General features: G+C 38.7%; 1 protein-coding gene across 4 annotated transcripts in view; it reads right to left on the reverse strand.

The window, feature by feature from the left end:
* Nucleotides 1-17,616, reverse strand: part of kcnab1a (potassium voltage-gated channel subfamily A regulatory beta subunit 1a) — a 112,277-nt gene that overhangs the window by 31,383 nt on the left and 63,278 nt on the right. For all 4 annotated transcript variants that reach the window (XM_077194625.1, XM_077194622.1, XM_077194623.1 and 1 more), the window contains one exon: nt 4,061-4,104. In XM_077194625.1, coding sequence (XP_077050740.1) covers nt 4,061-4,104 — 44 coding nt within the window. The remainder of the gene's footprint in view (nt 1-4,060; nt 4,105-17,616) is intronic.

Raw genomic sequence — 17,616 nt, forward strand, 5'->3', positions numbered from 1 at the left:
TCACTCCTGCGTTAAACGCCACTGCTGAAATACACCCGCATTAGAATCACTGGTGTCTGCAGTCCTGCCCAAAGCCTTTCCAGGGGTTATAAAAGACTACTGAACCTTTCAATCCAATGGGAATAAATCACATTTTCTCTAGAGAAATGACTAAAGAGCTTATATTTAATGGTGTTTGTTTTAATAACACATATCTCGTCTGACCTGCTCTGCAGTGTCATGGAGAATTTTGTGAAGATGTCGGTGTACTCCTGCTTTCCCTAATGCGGTTTGGCAGGATCTGTCTCTGCGCGCTCGCTGCCTCAACATTGCTGTAGCACCACCCGTGTTCTGCACTGGTGGCATTATGGGAGATCGCCAGTTGGCAGCAAGCTGACCTTTACATGAGACGGCTTGCTGGGCGGATGCTCTCAATTTTGCTTATACAAAAATATTCCCAGACAACTACCTCCACCAACGCCAACTATCATCTTCACCCAAAGATCATTTCCTACTGTTCGTTCACACCCCCACCGACTTGAGCTTCCAAAGCTACCAGAAGTCATTAATTTTCAGTGGAAGCTGGCTTCTCTCAGCTGCAAGGAGCGTCAAATCCATTGGCGTCGCGTTTTGGGCGTTTTGAGCTTTTTGAGCAAGCGTGCCGCACAAGCCCTGAAAAGTGAAGCCAAAGCATCTCGATCGCCCCCCGGTGACCGGTCCTAGTATAGCTCATAAACCCCGCCTCCCCATGTTATTCAATGAGAAGTGAGACCAACTAAACAATTAAATTACACTTCACATATCTTTTTTCCAAAGATAGTTTCTGTCATTTACTGTAGTTTTAATCACGCTGTTGTAATTTCAAGTGTTTGTTTTTAAAATAAGTTTGTTTTTAGTTAGTTATTTGATGCTATAAAAACAGCGCTGTGGCGTCATGATTGACAGCTGTGATTGACAGGTTCTCTGAGCAAAGTAGTCACTGAAGCAACAACGGGCTTTTTTTCGGGATCTTTGGAGGACTGAGGAGATTGGAGCTTTAAATTTAATATCTAAATTTCTATAATTAATTATTTCACACCGACATAATGGATTGTTCTGCAGCAGAGGCGCGTGCTTACGCTTGATTCAGCGAGAGTGAGGGCGGGACCAGAGCGGGACGTTGATTTCGCGGCTTTACTTCCTGCTCACTACTGCGCATGTCTGGTCCCGAAATCGCAACTGCACAGACTCAAGTCCCAAGATGTCAGCGCCATATCGGGACAATGGCGGCTTCACTTCTCGCCAATGGAAGAGAACGAAGGGGCGTCGTCCATCTTTTTTTACAGTCTATGGTTTTGAGCGTCAATTAGAAAGTTGAAAGTAGCTCAACTTCATGGTAATGAGCTGTGACGCGGTTCAGCGGCAAGCAGTGACAAAACGCCAGCAACCAATCGAAATATAGATGTCCCCCGCGCTGGCTGATTCCAGAGAAACATACGATGTAAACTTTCGTTCCTACCAAAACATTAGTTCCGAGAAAATGGAGGAGAGGCTAATAATCGCCGTTGCTGGGTTTCCTATCATTTATGATATGACGTTGTTTGCTTCTAGGGACCAGTTACTAAAGAACGAGGCATGGGATAAAATAGCTGGGATAGTTTAAATTTTTGTTCTTAGTTGAACTAATTTTAACTTGAATGACGCGTTTTTTAAAACGCTGTTACATGCGCGAGACGCTGCAAAAGACACGAAGCTTGAGCACACAGTCTAGCGCGTGTTTACATAATTAAATAGAAAAGCAGTGAAGTGGAATGCAAAAACACAAATCTCATGTGACATTTCATGTTGTGACACTTCTCTTCTCCCAGCAACGTCAGAGCGGCCAAAGCGTCAACAAGCTTCCCCGTACTTTTTGACAAGCGTCCTTGACAGGGCGGCCAGAGCTTCTTTGCAGCTCAAGTCGGCGGCGGTGTGAACGTACAGTTTCTTTTGGCTTATGACAATTATTGAAACTGATAAAGCAGAAGTGTGACAAACTAACAAATCTCTCAAACTTACATTGAAAGAAGCGCTGTGGATATGTAATGTTTATATAAGTCTATGCGTGAAGGTGAGTCTGTTCTTTTTCCTCCTATATTCACCGAACAAACCCACACAGTCTCTCAGCTGCACACTTCACCTGCCTCTTTCTATATTTGACTCATTCTGTTCCTTCTCTGCAAGAGAGTCAGATATTGTTTCACTCTCTAGTGTTTGATTTTAGAAATCAGAGTTACATAAAAGTTTCTTGACTTGTGGAGGCGGACATGGCCACACTCTCACCTCGACCTGTCTGGTGTGTGTTCTGCTGTAAATACAGCACATGAACATGGCGAACACACACTTCAGCATATTTCAGTACTGAAACACATGTGCTGTTCTCAGTCTAATACAATATGCATGCTTCCACTGCTCACATTTGAATTTAGCTATTTTCTGTCGGTCATCTCAATGAAAAAATGGCATGAAATAGCTTCATTAAAAGGACTGCAATTATGGAAGTACTGAATAAGTTTTTGACTCAAAATCATTGTTACCCTTTAGTGGATTTCTTAAAAAGATGGTACAGAATGTTTTAGACCAGTGGTTTAATACTGGTTTGATTCAGGACCCAGATGTGTTACATCAAATCATGTTTCTTTTTAAAACATAGAAATCTATTATTCTGATCATTTCATAAGCAATGTGCATCAAAGTGTACTCACATTCAAAGGAACACTATGTTTTTTTGTTTTGTTTTTTTTTGTTCAAAATGCAGGATGGTTTTTAAAGCATTACGACAATCTCTCTCTCTTTTTTTTTAGTTCTCGTAATTAACCATAGTATGCAGTTTTATTTTTTAACTGCTAGAAAGTTACATAGTGTACATGTATTATGGTCTGGGTCATATTTTATTTTGCATAGTTTTTGAGGATGAACACACCAAGAAATCTGCCTAATTTGTCAGCCAGATTGGCTTTTGAGTTGGTTCTTCTAAATGATTCTTTTGAATCTGTTTAACACTGTGATTAGATCAGATTTGCTCACGGATTCGTTGAGTGACTCCTTCTGCAGTACAGGCTACATTTTCAGAGAGTCAGTGAATAATTTACTCAACCGATTTAATAAAAAAAACTAATTCATGAACAAAAAATACAATTGTTTCTCATGAATCTGTTCACCAAAATGATTTTTTTCACGGATTCATTCAGTGACCGTTTTTGCAGGAAAGGTTGCATTATGAGGGACTTACTGATTCATCAACTGAATGGTTAAAAACAGTTATTCAGTTATTCATTTTTTTTTCAGTGAATCTGTTCTGACCTTTCTGCAGGACAGGTTACATTATGAGCTCAACTGACATAACTGATGCATTAAAAAACAGTAATTTTATGTTTTTTGTAAAATCTGCATGCCTACAAATCTACTTGGCGATTACTACTACATTTTATAATTTTGCATTTAGCAATGTTTTTCCCGTTGTCTTGTACGTGACAGTATCAAAACAGTTCTGCCACCCACCTGTTGAACACATATAATATATGATTTAAACTACTGTAACTTTTTTATTGACAGTAGGATAAAAATTTTGTTGGGAATTAAGGAGAGAGAGGACAGATTCTAACCTGTGTCTCCTACTCGAGCCTCGCATTCAGAGCTATTTATCTTCCTGGATTATTTTATATTTAGTAACACGCATACACTAAAGACACACACACACACACAGGCATATGGAGCCCCTGTAGCTGTGGCCTGCTTCTCTCTAAAAGCTGACTCTGCTTTTCGTCGTCTCTGAGGTACCGATGCAAACTGAATCACTCCGGTTACTGAAGATCAGCTTTTGTAATTGCTTTCATATCCCACTGTTCAAATCCCAGTCCTATCCCAGACATCAAGAGCCAGATTGTGTGTGTGTCTGTGTGTGTGTGTGTTTGTGAAAGCGAGAAATTGCTAGAGAGAAGTCAGCGTGGTGTCATGATTAATGAACTGTTAAACCGAACAGTGCAGAAACTGTGTCTGCTGATACTGCAGCAAATACATACAGCATGTGGAAATATCTTCTTTGATATAATGTAACACTCACCCAGACCGAGGCATGAGACTCTCAATCCAGATTTACCAAGATTCCTAAACAGACAGAAACAGAAGGAGAGAATTAAATATGATATGTATACATTATTACTGAACACTGGTGTCATTCTGACTTCATGGAGCTAAACTGAATTCTCAATGTAAACTTTGGCTGAAACATCCAACGTACATGAACGCAAAATAAAATAGAAAATGGAATAAGGGTTCATAATTACACACTGCAAACACATTCTCAAGATTGGGCAAAAATGTCTTCTATGCCCAGTTTTCTCTTTCAAGTCAACTACTCAACTCTGTACGAATAGCATACTAGAAACTTTTCAATCCAGGTTTAGATCTGGACACAGTACAGAGACTGCTCTAGTCAGGGTCTTGAATGACCTCCTTGTTATAGCTGACTCTGGGGCTTGTGGCATTTTGGTTTTGTTAGATCTTAATGCCGCATTCGATACCATATGTCACAGCATATTACTGGACAGATTGCATATGTGGACCGGTCTGTCTAGAACTGTGTTGTTAAACTGGTTAAACCAATTTGTCTACCTGGGCACTAACTAGGGCTGGTCCGAATAACATTTTTTGAGCTTTCGTAGTAATCAACATTGAATATTTGAAGCTTCGGAGGGAAATAAAAAATAATAATAAACAAGGCTCAAACATCTATTTCGTAACAGACATGCGGTTGGGTTCCTTCAAATGTCCATCCTAATAAAAACGTCTAAGCTATGATAATTGTAAAAAAGAGTATTGTATTTCGGCAGATTTTATCGTGTAAACATTTTCAAGTGCACATGAGAATCGTTTCGAGGGGGATGCCAGGTGTGCGGAAAAAAATAATAATTCCCCCGAATATTCAAATCCAAAAATTGAAAATCTAATACCAACCCACCGAACAAATATTCGAATATTCGTGTCCAGCCCTAGTACTAACAGATCTCAGACTGTGTCTTTGTGTCAGGGTGTCCCTCAGGGGTCAGTTTTGGGTCCTGTTTCATTTAGTGTTTATATGCTGCCTCTTGGGCAGATCATTCAGAAGTATGGCTTGAGCTTTAACTGTTAAGTGGACGGTAACCAGATTTATATCAGCTCTCAGCCCGATCTCTATTCTTCCTCTTCAAAACTCTCTGACTTTCTGTTGGAAATCAAAGCGTGGATGAAACTCAACTTTCTAAAATTAAATTGCTACAAAACTGTAATTTTATTAGTTGGCAATCCATCTAATGTCAGTAAATGTAATGATTTTAAACTTTCAGTGGACAATACCCAATTGTCCCCTTCTGGCCAGCTGCGTAATTTGGGTGTGATTTTTAATGCTCAGCTGACTTTTATTTCTCATTTTAAAAACATAACGAAGGTTGCTTTTTTCCATCTGAGGAATATTGCTCGTATTAGACCCTTTCTCTCTAGGCCTGATGCAGAGAGGCTTATCCATGCCTTCATCACGTTAAGGCTTGGTTATTGTAATTCTCTCTTTGCGGGTTTACCAGCAAATTCTATTAAGAGATTGCAATATATGCAAACTTTGCTGCACGTGTTTTGACTTATACATCCTCACGTCATCACATTACTCCTGTGCTCCAGCAATTGCATTGGCTTCCAGTTCAGCCACGTATTGATTTTAAAATTCTGATTTTAACAAAGCAGTACATGGTTTGACTCCAGATTACATTTGTGATTTGGTTACTCCATCCATTCCTACTCGCTCGCTCCACTGGCTCTCTCTCTCTCTCTGTCAGCCTCATTGTAAATTAAAAACCATGGGGGAAGAGCCTTTTCCTAGAACGCGCCAAAGTTATGGAAAACATTACCTGCATATATTAGGGATGCTGCTTCTGTGGATTGTTTTAAGAAACTTCTTAAGACACATCTTTTTAGTCAAGCTTTAAATTTATAATTTATTGCTGTGTATTTTTTGATATTTATATATATTTTTTTCCATGTTTGATTATGTTGTTCTGTACATGCTGTAGCGCTTTGAGTCTGAGAAAGGCGCATTACAAATAAATTTATTATTATTAATAAACGTGTATGATTATTTTCCTCACGGGGACCAAAAATGTCCCCACAAGGACAATGATTTTAGATTTTGTTGGGATATTTTGTCCCCATAATGTAGATTTTACCTGAAACACACACACACACACACACACACACACACACACACACACACACACACACACACACACACACACACACACACACACACACACACACACACACACACACACACACACACACACACACACACACACACACACACACACACTCTAGAGGTCAAAAGTGTTTTTAATTTTTTTGAAAGAAGTCCCTTACACTCCTCAAGGCTGCATTTATTTGATCAAAAATACAGTGAAAAGAGTGAAATATTATTACATTTTTAAATGATTGTTTTCTATGTGAATATATTGTAAAATGTAATTTATCTCTGTGATCAAAGCTGAATTTTCAGCATCATTACTCCAGTCTTCAGTGTCACATGATCCTTCAGAAATCATTGTAATATGATGATTTGCTGCTCAGTTATAATCAATAATTATTGATGCTCAGTTATAATCAATTTATATTGGTGCTCAGTTATTAATAATGGTTCTTATTGCTATCAGTGCTAAAATGTTACTTAATATATTTGTGAATTTTTTTAACCAATTTTCAATTTCTTTTTTTTAATAAAGCTATAAATTACAATATATTTATTTGAAATTGGTAAGAAATGTTACCAGTAGTTTGTAGAATAAATTAAAATATTATATATATATATATATATACACACACACACACACACACACACACACACACACACACACACACACACACACACACACACACACACACACACACACAAACACACACACACACACACATACACACAATACTGTAGGTCCATATGAGCTCGTTGAAAAAATCTTGTCTGCAATTAAATAAGCCTTTAGTCATGTCATAGTTTCTGCTTTCTATCACGGTCTGGGTCTTGAAAGGGGATTGTACTATTTCCTCGGGCACACTCTTGAACTTAATGTTGTAATGAAGTGCCAAAGGTTGACGGATGGATCCATGGAATCGAATGTAACAGGCTGTATATTACAGAAGGTGCTGTGCATTAGCAGTGTGTAATCTCTCACAGATGAAGCTTTAGTATCTGCTGTTGTTATCCTGCACCTTCATTCTCTGGCCTTCATGCAGGGAATTAAATGAATACTGATGGCAGCGCTGAGGAAACACACTCTCTCTCGCTGCAGAAAGCACCCGCTTGCATTTTCTCTCTCTTGCTCATCCTCGTTTTCTCTCTCTGTCAGCACTTTTCTGTGTTCCCTGCAAAGTTTGTCACTAATCTCATCCAACTATCAATAAATCTCATTTAAAAACAATGAATTCCCTTTAAAGCTACAATATGTAAGATTTTTGTAATAAAATATCCAAACATCACTTGCACAGTGTGATATATTTCCTGCAGTTGTGTACTTAACAATATCTCAAAAGTTCCCAAAGATTTTTAATTTCAGAGAATTTCCAATTATCAACTAAAGCTAGTTTTCCGGTGTTCATTCACTTTTTCTTTCTCAGCAAAACGACTGTATAGAAGAAATTAGCAGGGCAGACATGACGCGAAGGTAAACGGCGACGATACAAACGCCTTTGAGACCAAACTGAGTTTATACCGGCAACGCTTGAATGCAAATTCCGACGGGAGCCACGATGAACGTATTTTGGCCGGCGGAGAAGATGTAGCGATCGCAGTTTTTCCCAAACACGAGTTATAGGGGGCGCAGAATGGCCAAGCTGTAAAAGTTCCATGGTAGAGTATTGTAGCATAATGCAGTCCTGGTGGTCGAAATAAATCTTGCCGTAAACTCCAAATAATGCCAGCATAAAAACAAGTAAAATCCAGCAAGGCCGCATATTAGCAGCAGGTCAAAAGACTGCAGAGTCAACACGTAACATCAGCCGATATAAAACCAGTCAACAACACCTTAGAATAAACAATTTAACGTGCTGATGGAGAAGCGGCAGCCACATTGCGCCATCGTCCTCTCCGACATGAGTCATACAGAATTCATTTTTTTTGAAAATGTAAAAATGCAGGAAGTTTTCTGTGCTGGGCAGGTTTGGTGGTAGTATTAGTGTAAGTGCAGATAATATACAGTTTGTACAGTATAAAAACCAATACGTCTATGGAGAGTCCCCACAAAGATAGCGAACCAGAAGAGTCTGTGTGTGTGTGTGTGTGTGTGTGTGTGTGTGTGTGTGTGTGTGTGTGTGTGTGTGTGTGTGTGTGTGTGTGTGTGTGTGTGTGTGTGTGTGTGTGTGTGTGTGTGTGTGTGTGTGTGTGTGTGTATACGTGGTTGTTCAGTCTGTGAGCTAGCCTTTGGATGAATTTTGATTTTGAAACCGGCAGCGCTGCAGAAAAAGCTATCTATCATTTAAACAGCTAGAGGACAAAAAAATGACAGGGTTACAGTCAGATTGAGAAATAAGTTTAGGATTACATTAAAGACATTAAAGCACAAATGAACAGCCTGTAGTGTATAACTCTGTGTGTATACATCTACAATGTGACTGTCAATATACACAGACAATATCCAAGCCTCCAGAGGCCGAACGTAGCTCTTAAAGCAACACATACACGACACATTTGAGTTTGTCTCGTGGTTAAAGTGAGGATACTTCATGTTTAAACCAAGCGTGCCGCACAAGCCCTGAAAAGTGAAGCCAAAACGTCTCGATCGCCCCCCGGTGACCGGTCCTAGTATAGCTCATAAACTCCGCCTCCCCATGTTATTCAATGAGAAGTGAGACCAACTAAACAATTCAATTACACTTCACATATTTTTTTTCCAAAGATAGTTTCGGTCATTTACTGTAGTTTTCATCACGCTGATGTAATTTCAAGTGTTTGTTTTTAAAATAAGTTTGTTTTTAGTTAGTTATTTGATGCTATAAAAACAGCGCTGTGGCGTCATGATTGACAGCTGTGATTGACAGGTTCTCTGAGCAAAGTAGTCACTGAAGCAACAACGGGCTTTTTTTCGGGATCTTTGGAGGACTGAGGAGATTGGAGCTTTAAATTTAATATCTAAATTTCTATAATTAATTATTTCACACCGACATAATGGTTTGTTCTGCAGCAGAGGCGCGTGCTTACGATTGATTCAGCGAAATGAGGGCGGGACCAGAGCGGGACGTTGATTTCGTGGCTTTACTTCCTGCTCACCACTGCGCATGTCTGGTCCCGAAATCGCAACTGCGCAGACTCAAGTCCCAAGATGTCAGCGCCATATCGGGACAATGGCGGCTTCACTTCTCGCCAATGGAAGAGAGCGAAGGGGCGTCGTCCATCTTTTTTTACAGTCTACGGTTTAAACCTACAAATGAAATTTAAACGATGAAATAATCTTCATAATTGTGCTCTTTAAAGGGCTCTGGCCGGCGGCTCGCTGACTGCTTTCAGCAGACTTGCACTGATCGCTCGACATGTTTCACAATGAATAATGAATGGAGTAAAGCAGCTGTATTGTTCTGATGCCAAACAGCGTTAGAAAATATTGTATAGAGCGATTCAAAGTACAGAACAGCGACTGATCAATTAGGAGTGTTTTTCACAAGACTGATCAAGGAAATGCAATTCCTCAGATTACACAACTTAGATTGTAGTACAAAACACACACACACACACACACTCAGATATACATTCTACTCTCTGCATGCATATATGAAAGTGACATGGTCAAAACAATTATGTTTTATTTATTAAAACCATTAACTATAAGAATGCAGTAAAAAAAAATTCTCTCACTTAAATATCTCAGTTTTATGCCATGTCAAAATAAAATTTTCACATTGAGAGAGTTGTTTATTTAGTCTTCCTGTTAACACCAATATTTATGCATTGAGACTGTTTTGCGGATGCTGAACGCACGAAACTGAAAGGCAGGCTTTATCATGTGATCAGCATAATAGGCCAATCATAACCCAATAGAGGCATTTGCTCCTCTCAAGTGACTTTCCCCCATTCATTCTCAATTACCTCCCATCGAACCCACAGCACGTCTATTAAAGCTCAATGGGTTCAGGAGAGGCAAATGAATGTACTCTGTTTTACTACTGTATAACAGTGAAAACATAGAAAGACAGAAAATTCCGTCAATGGCGGGGAAAGAGTTAGGCTCAATCCCAATTCACCCCTCGGCCCTATCCCTCCGTTCTGCGCGTTCACGTCTAGGGGTAGGGTGTCCCGATTCTTGTTGTGATAGAGGGGTAGGGGTATATAGCCCTCGAAACGGAGATTTTTCAGAGGCACACTCGAACGGAGGGCTATGAGAAAGTTCCCAGAATGCATTGCGAATCATCGGCGAGATGGCTTCGCAAACGGTTAAACATTTAAATTTAGCCCCAGATGACACCACCATGCACTTTATTTACTCTTATAATAATAATATAGTCATTTAGATTAAGAAATTGTATAATAAATTACCTTTCCGAAACAGAAAAGACATACATTTCAAGGAAGGAACATTATAATCATCATGTTTCCTCAGAGGTAAGAGCAGCGGCACTCATTGTCAGTCGTTGTCATGGAGAAATCCTGTAAAAACTCATCGCTTCCGTAACGTCAGAGCAATCGTCGACGACTGATGACGTATCGGGTTCATGAAGGGTTGTTCCATTTCGTAGGGGAATATTTCAACCACTTGGCCCTTGTAACTCTGTGTTAAGGGCAAGGGGTACACTCGAAAACAAGGGGTAGGGCCAAGGAGTGAATTGGGATTGTGCCTTAATGTCATATTTTGTAATACTTTGCATTGTTTTATGTTTGTATTGTGGATTATTTTCTCACACACTTTTTGGAGATGACACTGCCTCCATTGCCTCCTCGGAGAAACGCCCCAAACACAAAGAATCAAAGAATATTACTGCAAGCTGAGACTCTGATACACTCAGTTTACTGTAACCCTGTCCTCCCTGTGTGTGTGTGTGTGTGTGTGTGTGTGTGTGTGCGTGCGTGCGTGCGTGCGTGCGTGCGTGCGTGCGTGCGTGCGTGCGTGCGTGTGTGTTTGCTCGCGCGTATGTGTGCACGCATTTAAGCACCGTAAAATTTAGTTGGAAGCTGAACCGTCATGATTACTTTAGAGAACATAACCCATAATCTGAGAAGAACATAATGAATCAGACTCATGCAGTATTCATGGAGCAGTCAGTGAACATTTCTCACACCCATTGTCTCTACCCTCTGTCATAATAAAATAATGTGATGTAATATGATGGTGTAAAGTGGGGATGTGATTCGGGTCAATGTGATCCTGAGCTCTGGAGATTCTGAGAGCTCAGGTACATCATCTGGAAGCGGTTTGAGTGCATGAAAGAGTAAGTGTGCTGTTCGCTAATATGTGCCTCAGCATCTGTGTGTGTGTGTGTGTGTGTGTGTGTGTGTGTGTGTGTGTGTGTGTGTGTGTGTGTGTGTGTGTGTGTGTGTGTGTGTGTGTGTGTGTGTGTGTGTGCGCGAGCGCACTGGCTCTCTCTGAACCAACACACCTGAGCCCTCTTGGGTTTATGATGTTTATCATTGAGTTTTCAGGGCCAAACTCAGTTCCTGCTGCACATTTGTCTGCAGTTTTGCTGTAATTTTTACTGTCAATCCATCCATTTCATTCGGTCTCTCGCATCTTTTCCAATGATAAAAGTCATTCTGGTGTGTTGGATCCATGTGGCGTGGTGTTATACTGTACATGAACTGAACGTGCCAGAGAAATTGTAAGCAGTACTTCATGAAGGTTACAGTTGCCACACGCTATACTTCGAGAATCACTGTGTCTTTAGACGTGCATCTCTGACCAGTACTGGTCTAGTTAGGGAAGAAGTCCCAGTGCACATGAAACATTATCTCACATTTCATTTTTGAGTGGTATGGTGACATGTGAGGCCGGCTGGTGAAATAAAGCAAGATATATTATTACTGTATAAGTGACGAAGACAGAAGAGAGGAATGAATTTGATTAAATAAATTGAATGATGCAGTTGAACAATAGAGTTGCTGTCATTGCAATGTCTCCGCAATGATGCTGTAACACAGAAAAATTAACTTGCAAGTTTTGCATCATCTAATTGGATCTTCTAAGCGACCTTTTAGAGACCACTGATTAAACTATATAGCATTTATCGGCCGATAACGATCTGCACCCTATCAATCAGAGCACTCTTAGCTCTTACCATGGAAATGCTTTATACTGATAAGATTGAAAAGATAAATGGGTTCTTTCATTATTTCACAAAACATATTTCATAAAGCATGATACTTTTGTTGATGGATAGAAACAAGAAAATAGCTAAATGATCAGACAGCAAATGAATGAATGAATGAATGAACGAACCAATCACGAGGATCTCTGAGCTGCTGTGAGTGAGTGGAGGCGGGGCTAATTTGCATATTCATAGAACCACTTATACTAAAAAAAAAATTGAAGGAAAAAACACTTAAATATGTCATTTTGGTGATCAAAGATGAGTTTTAAGGGATATAATTATTGAGGGGGACTTTAATTTTAAATTTATAATTCTTACAATAATCTATGAAACATGCGGATCATGTTTTTGCTATTTGATAATAATAATTATTTCAACAATAACAGCAGTCATGATCAATTTCAGAAAAAACTTATGTACAAAACACGTCTATGCCTTTATACGTACAGCTCACATATTTCAATATTCTTTCATCGACTTTGCCCCCTGTCAAAATAAAACAAATGAAATTTTAAGTTATAAATAAGCCGTGGGATGTTAGTCTAATGAAGTTTGGCACTGGGGTTATTTAAAACGGAGCTTTAAATCATTTCTTCAGAAGCTTCAGTAAACAAAAATGATTTGAATGTCATGGGGGCAAATCAAAACATCATTATACAAGGACTCTATGAACTGCCTACAAACCACAGTGTACACTGCGAAATTAACCTTATCATATTTGAATATATATTTACTCTGCGGCAGATGAGAGAAAATCATCTGCCAGATGCTCGATAGGGCAGAAGCTGAGGATGCAGCGCCTCTGTGCCAGTTTAGCTCACAGAAATCAATGTGAATGACAGCAGGCATTTTCCTTTTGACTCTTTGGCAGATAAGAGTCTGAGATGTTAGGCTGCATGTTTAATGGAAAACAAAATGCAGAGAGGTATAGTAAAATGCATGAGACATTGCAGATGATCTGCCCATTAGTAAGAAAAGAGAGTCATCTCGTGGGGAAAGAATATTATATGTGATGTTGATATCTGGAGTAAGTTTATGTCATGTTTGACTCACCAGCAATTCCTTAAAACGTGGACTGAATGGATCATGCAATTCGGAGAGAAATGAAGTGCCGGTAAATAAAGTGTGGTTAATGAACAGTTCTGCTTCCTTCCCATATTGAGGAATTCTTGTGCTCTGCTTAAAAGAAGAAGAGGGAGCAATCTGCATAAATCAGGAGGAAATCATCTACTTTCACAGCTTGAGCTGAATGCACTGGAAAATGTTGCAGTGACCTCCTGGAGTCCAAGGATCTGACTGATGTAATCTGATATATTAAAGGTCAGCTGAAGAATAATCAAGCTTGAAGTTTTGTTGAGGAAAATTGCTTTGTAAAATGCGAGCTAAAAGGTTAATAACAAACCCATGAGTGTTTTCAGGGTGATCTCATTTTTATTAATACTGTAGGTATTGGTAGGTCAAGTTTTGGTAATATTTTGGAAATAGACACTGTAATGTAGTGATGATGTAATAGACACTGTAATGTAGTGTTGATGTAATGACGATGTAATAGACACTGTAATGTAGTGACGATGTAATAGACACTGTAATGTAGTGACGATGTAATGACGATGTAATAGACACTGTAATGTAGTGACGATGTAATAGACACTGTTATGTAGTGACGATGTAATAGACACTGTAATGTAGTGACGATGTAATAGACACTGTAATGTAGTGTCGATGTAATGACGATGTAATAGACAATGTAATGTAGTGACGATGTAATAGACAATGTAATGTAGTGACGATGTAATAGACACTGTAATGTAGTGACGATGTAGTGACGATGTAATAGACACTGTAATGTAGTGACGATGTAATAGACACTGTAATGTAGTGATGATGTAATGACGATGTAATAGACACTGTAATGTAGTGACGATGTAATAGACACTGTAATGTAGTGACGATGTAATGACGATGTAATAGACACTGTAATGTAATGACGATGTAATAGACACTGTAATGTAGTGACGATGTAATAGACACTGTAATGTAGTGACGATGTAATAGACACTGTAATGTAGTGTCGATGTAATGACGATGTAATAGACACTGTAATGTAGTGATGATGTAATGACGATGTAATAGACACTGTAATGTAGTGACGATGTAATAGACACTGTAATGTAGTGACGATGTAATAGACAGTGTAATGTAGTGACGATGTAATAGACACTGTAATGTAGTGACGATGTAATAGACAATGTAATGTAGTGACGATGTAATAGACACTGTAATGTAGTGACTATGTAATGACGATGTAATAGACACTGTAATGTAGTGACGATGTAATAGACACTGTTATGTAGTGACGATGTAATAGACACTGTAATGTAGTGACGATGTAATAGACACTGTAATGTAGTGTCGATGTAATGACGATGTAATAGACAATGTAATGTAGTGACGATGTAATAGACAATGTAATGTAGTGACGATGTAATAGACACTGTAATGTAGTGACGATGTAATGACGATGTAATAGACACTGTAATGTAGTGACGATGTAGTAGACACTGTAATGTAGTGACGATGTAGTGACGATGTAATAGACACTGTAATGTAGTGATGATGTAATGACGATGTAATAGACACTGTAATGTAGTGACGATGTAATAGACACTGTAATGTAGTGATGATGTAATGACGATGTAATAGACACTGTAATGTAATGACGATGTAATATACACTGTAATGTAGTGACGATGTAATAGACACTGTAATGTAGTGACGATGTAATAGACACTGTAATGTAGTGATGATGTAATGACGATGTAATGTAGTGTCGATGTAATGACGATGTAATAGACACTGTAATGTAGTGATGATGTAATGACGATGTAATAGACACTGTAATGTAGTGACGATTTAATAGACACTGTAATGTAGTGACGATGTAATGACGATGTAATAGACACTGTAATGTAGTGACGATGTAATGACGATGTAATAGACACTGTAATGTAGTGACGATGTAATAGACACTGTATTGTAGTGATGATGTAATAGACACTGTAATGTAGTGACGATGTAATAGACACTGTAATGTAGTGATGATGTAATAGACACTGTAATGTAGTGACGATGTAATAGACACTGTAATGTAGTGTTGATGTAATGACGATGTAATAGACACTGTAATGTAGTGACGATGTAATAGACACTGTAATGCAGTGACGATGTAATAGACACTGTAATGTAGTGACGATGTAATAGACACTGTAATGTAGTGACGATGTAATAGACACTGTAATGTAGTGACGATGTAATAGACAATGTAATGTAGTGACGATGTAATAGACACTGTAATGTAGTGACTATGTAATGACGATGTAATAGACACTGTAATGTAGTGACGATGTAATAGACACTGTAATGTAGTGTCGATGTAATGACGATGTAATAGACACTGTAATGTAGTGATGATGTAATAGACACTGTAATGTAGTGACGATGTAATAGACACTGTTATGTAGTGACGATGTAATAGACACTGTAATGTAGTGACGATGTAATAGACACTGTAATGTAGTGTCGATGTAATGACGATGTAATAGACAATGTAATGTAGTGACGATGTATTAGACAATGTAATGTAGTGACGATGTAATAGACACTGTAATGTAGTGACGATGTAGTGACGATGTAATAGACACTGTAATGTAGTGACGATGTAATAGACACTGTAATGTAGTGATGATGTAATGACGATGTAATAGACACTGTAATGTAGTGACGATGTAATAGACACTGTAATGTAGTGACGATGTAATGACGATGTAATAGACACTGTAATGTAATGACGATGTAATAGACACTGTAATGTAGTGACGATCTAATAGACACTGTAATGTAGTGATGATGTAATGACGATGTAATGTACTGACAGACTCTAAAACACAAATCCTTTTATTCAGGGATGCACCGAAACGATTTTTTTAAAAATTGAACCTGAAATTTATGTTTTCATTTAGCCAAAAACTGAAACCAGAAATGAAGTTTCAGTAACTAAATTTAGGAAATTGAGTATTTGAACTTGGTTTGCAGTTCAGGGTGTCGTGTTCTCATGTGATAAATAAACCAGTCGTAGTAAAGTTCAACGAGCCAATGAAATTCAATGAAGGGCGATGATATCTTCTCTGAAACTTTTTGGATCGATCTTTTGACTTAGCCATATTTCTGACATGCAGTCAAACGTGACTCTTGACAAACCTAGCCAGTTCAGATATTTAATGTGTTCTAGCTCAAGCACACCTGGTGCAACTAATGAAGTCCTTGATTAGTTGCATCAGGTGTGCTTGAGACAACACCTGTTTGCAGAAGGCATTAAAAGTTGAATTTTCAGTTGAATTTGGGGAAACCACTTGAAATATTTTTTGTGTTGAGGTATTTCAGTTACTTTTGTTTGATTTGTTCATTGCAAACAGTTGAAAGTCTGTACATTTTACCAAAAAACCTGATTTGCAAAGGGGGTTGGATAATTTCGATTACAACTGTATAATTTAGCAGAAGAACAGCTGCACTCTAGTCCTTTGCTATTTACAATGTCCTCACAGGAGAAAGAGTTGGCATGCATTAATCTGTGAGAGGGGTGTTATATCTCTTGGGTCTCATTTACACCTTCACATGTTGAGCTGTGCCGTTTCTCTCCCCATGATGCCAGGAAGCATCTACCCTGTGATTACTCCTTCCCCTTCTGTGAGAGACTGAGTCAGAGGACAGTTCCCGAGTTCAACCTCACGCTCACATACTGTACAAAGATACGCACATCAAATTCCCACATCATTTCAATACAGGCAAACTTATACGTGCTCACAATTACACTTTGAACAGAGTGACAGAGAAGAGAACGAGAGAGATAGAAGGTCACCAAGCAACGTTGGTACGAGTGGGCAGAGGAGGAAAAAAACTTAACTTGCTAAACGTTGTCTTCGAGCGAGTCTTCAGCACCTTATATGGGTGTCTAAGTGAATGATTGCTGAAAACATCTCACACTGGTCATTTCATAAAAGTACAAAAACTCCAGGAAAGAGGTTAGTTTGCTAAGAAATGAGTCTGACTCATCCGCATGTCTGGGAATATTTGTGATTAAATAAATTTCTCATTTCCCTTCTCATCCTCCTTACAACTAACTAAACTCAACTTATGTGTGTCTTCACGATCAGCTTATCTATTTTCGTGGTATCAATGATAATAAGATAACAGGAATCTTTCGATTAATTTACAGCATTTCTTATTTGCTTTGATACATTTGGTACAAAAACTGCT

Source organism: Siphateles boraxobius, unplaced genomic scaffold (assembly GCF_051911475.1).
Source record: "Siphateles boraxobius isolate OS27281-9 unplaced genomic scaffold, OSU_SipBor_1 32, whole genome shotgun sequence".
Taxonomy (NCBI): Eukaryota; Metazoa; Chordata; class Actinopteri; order Cypriniformes; family Leuciscidae; genus Siphateles; species Siphateles boraxobius.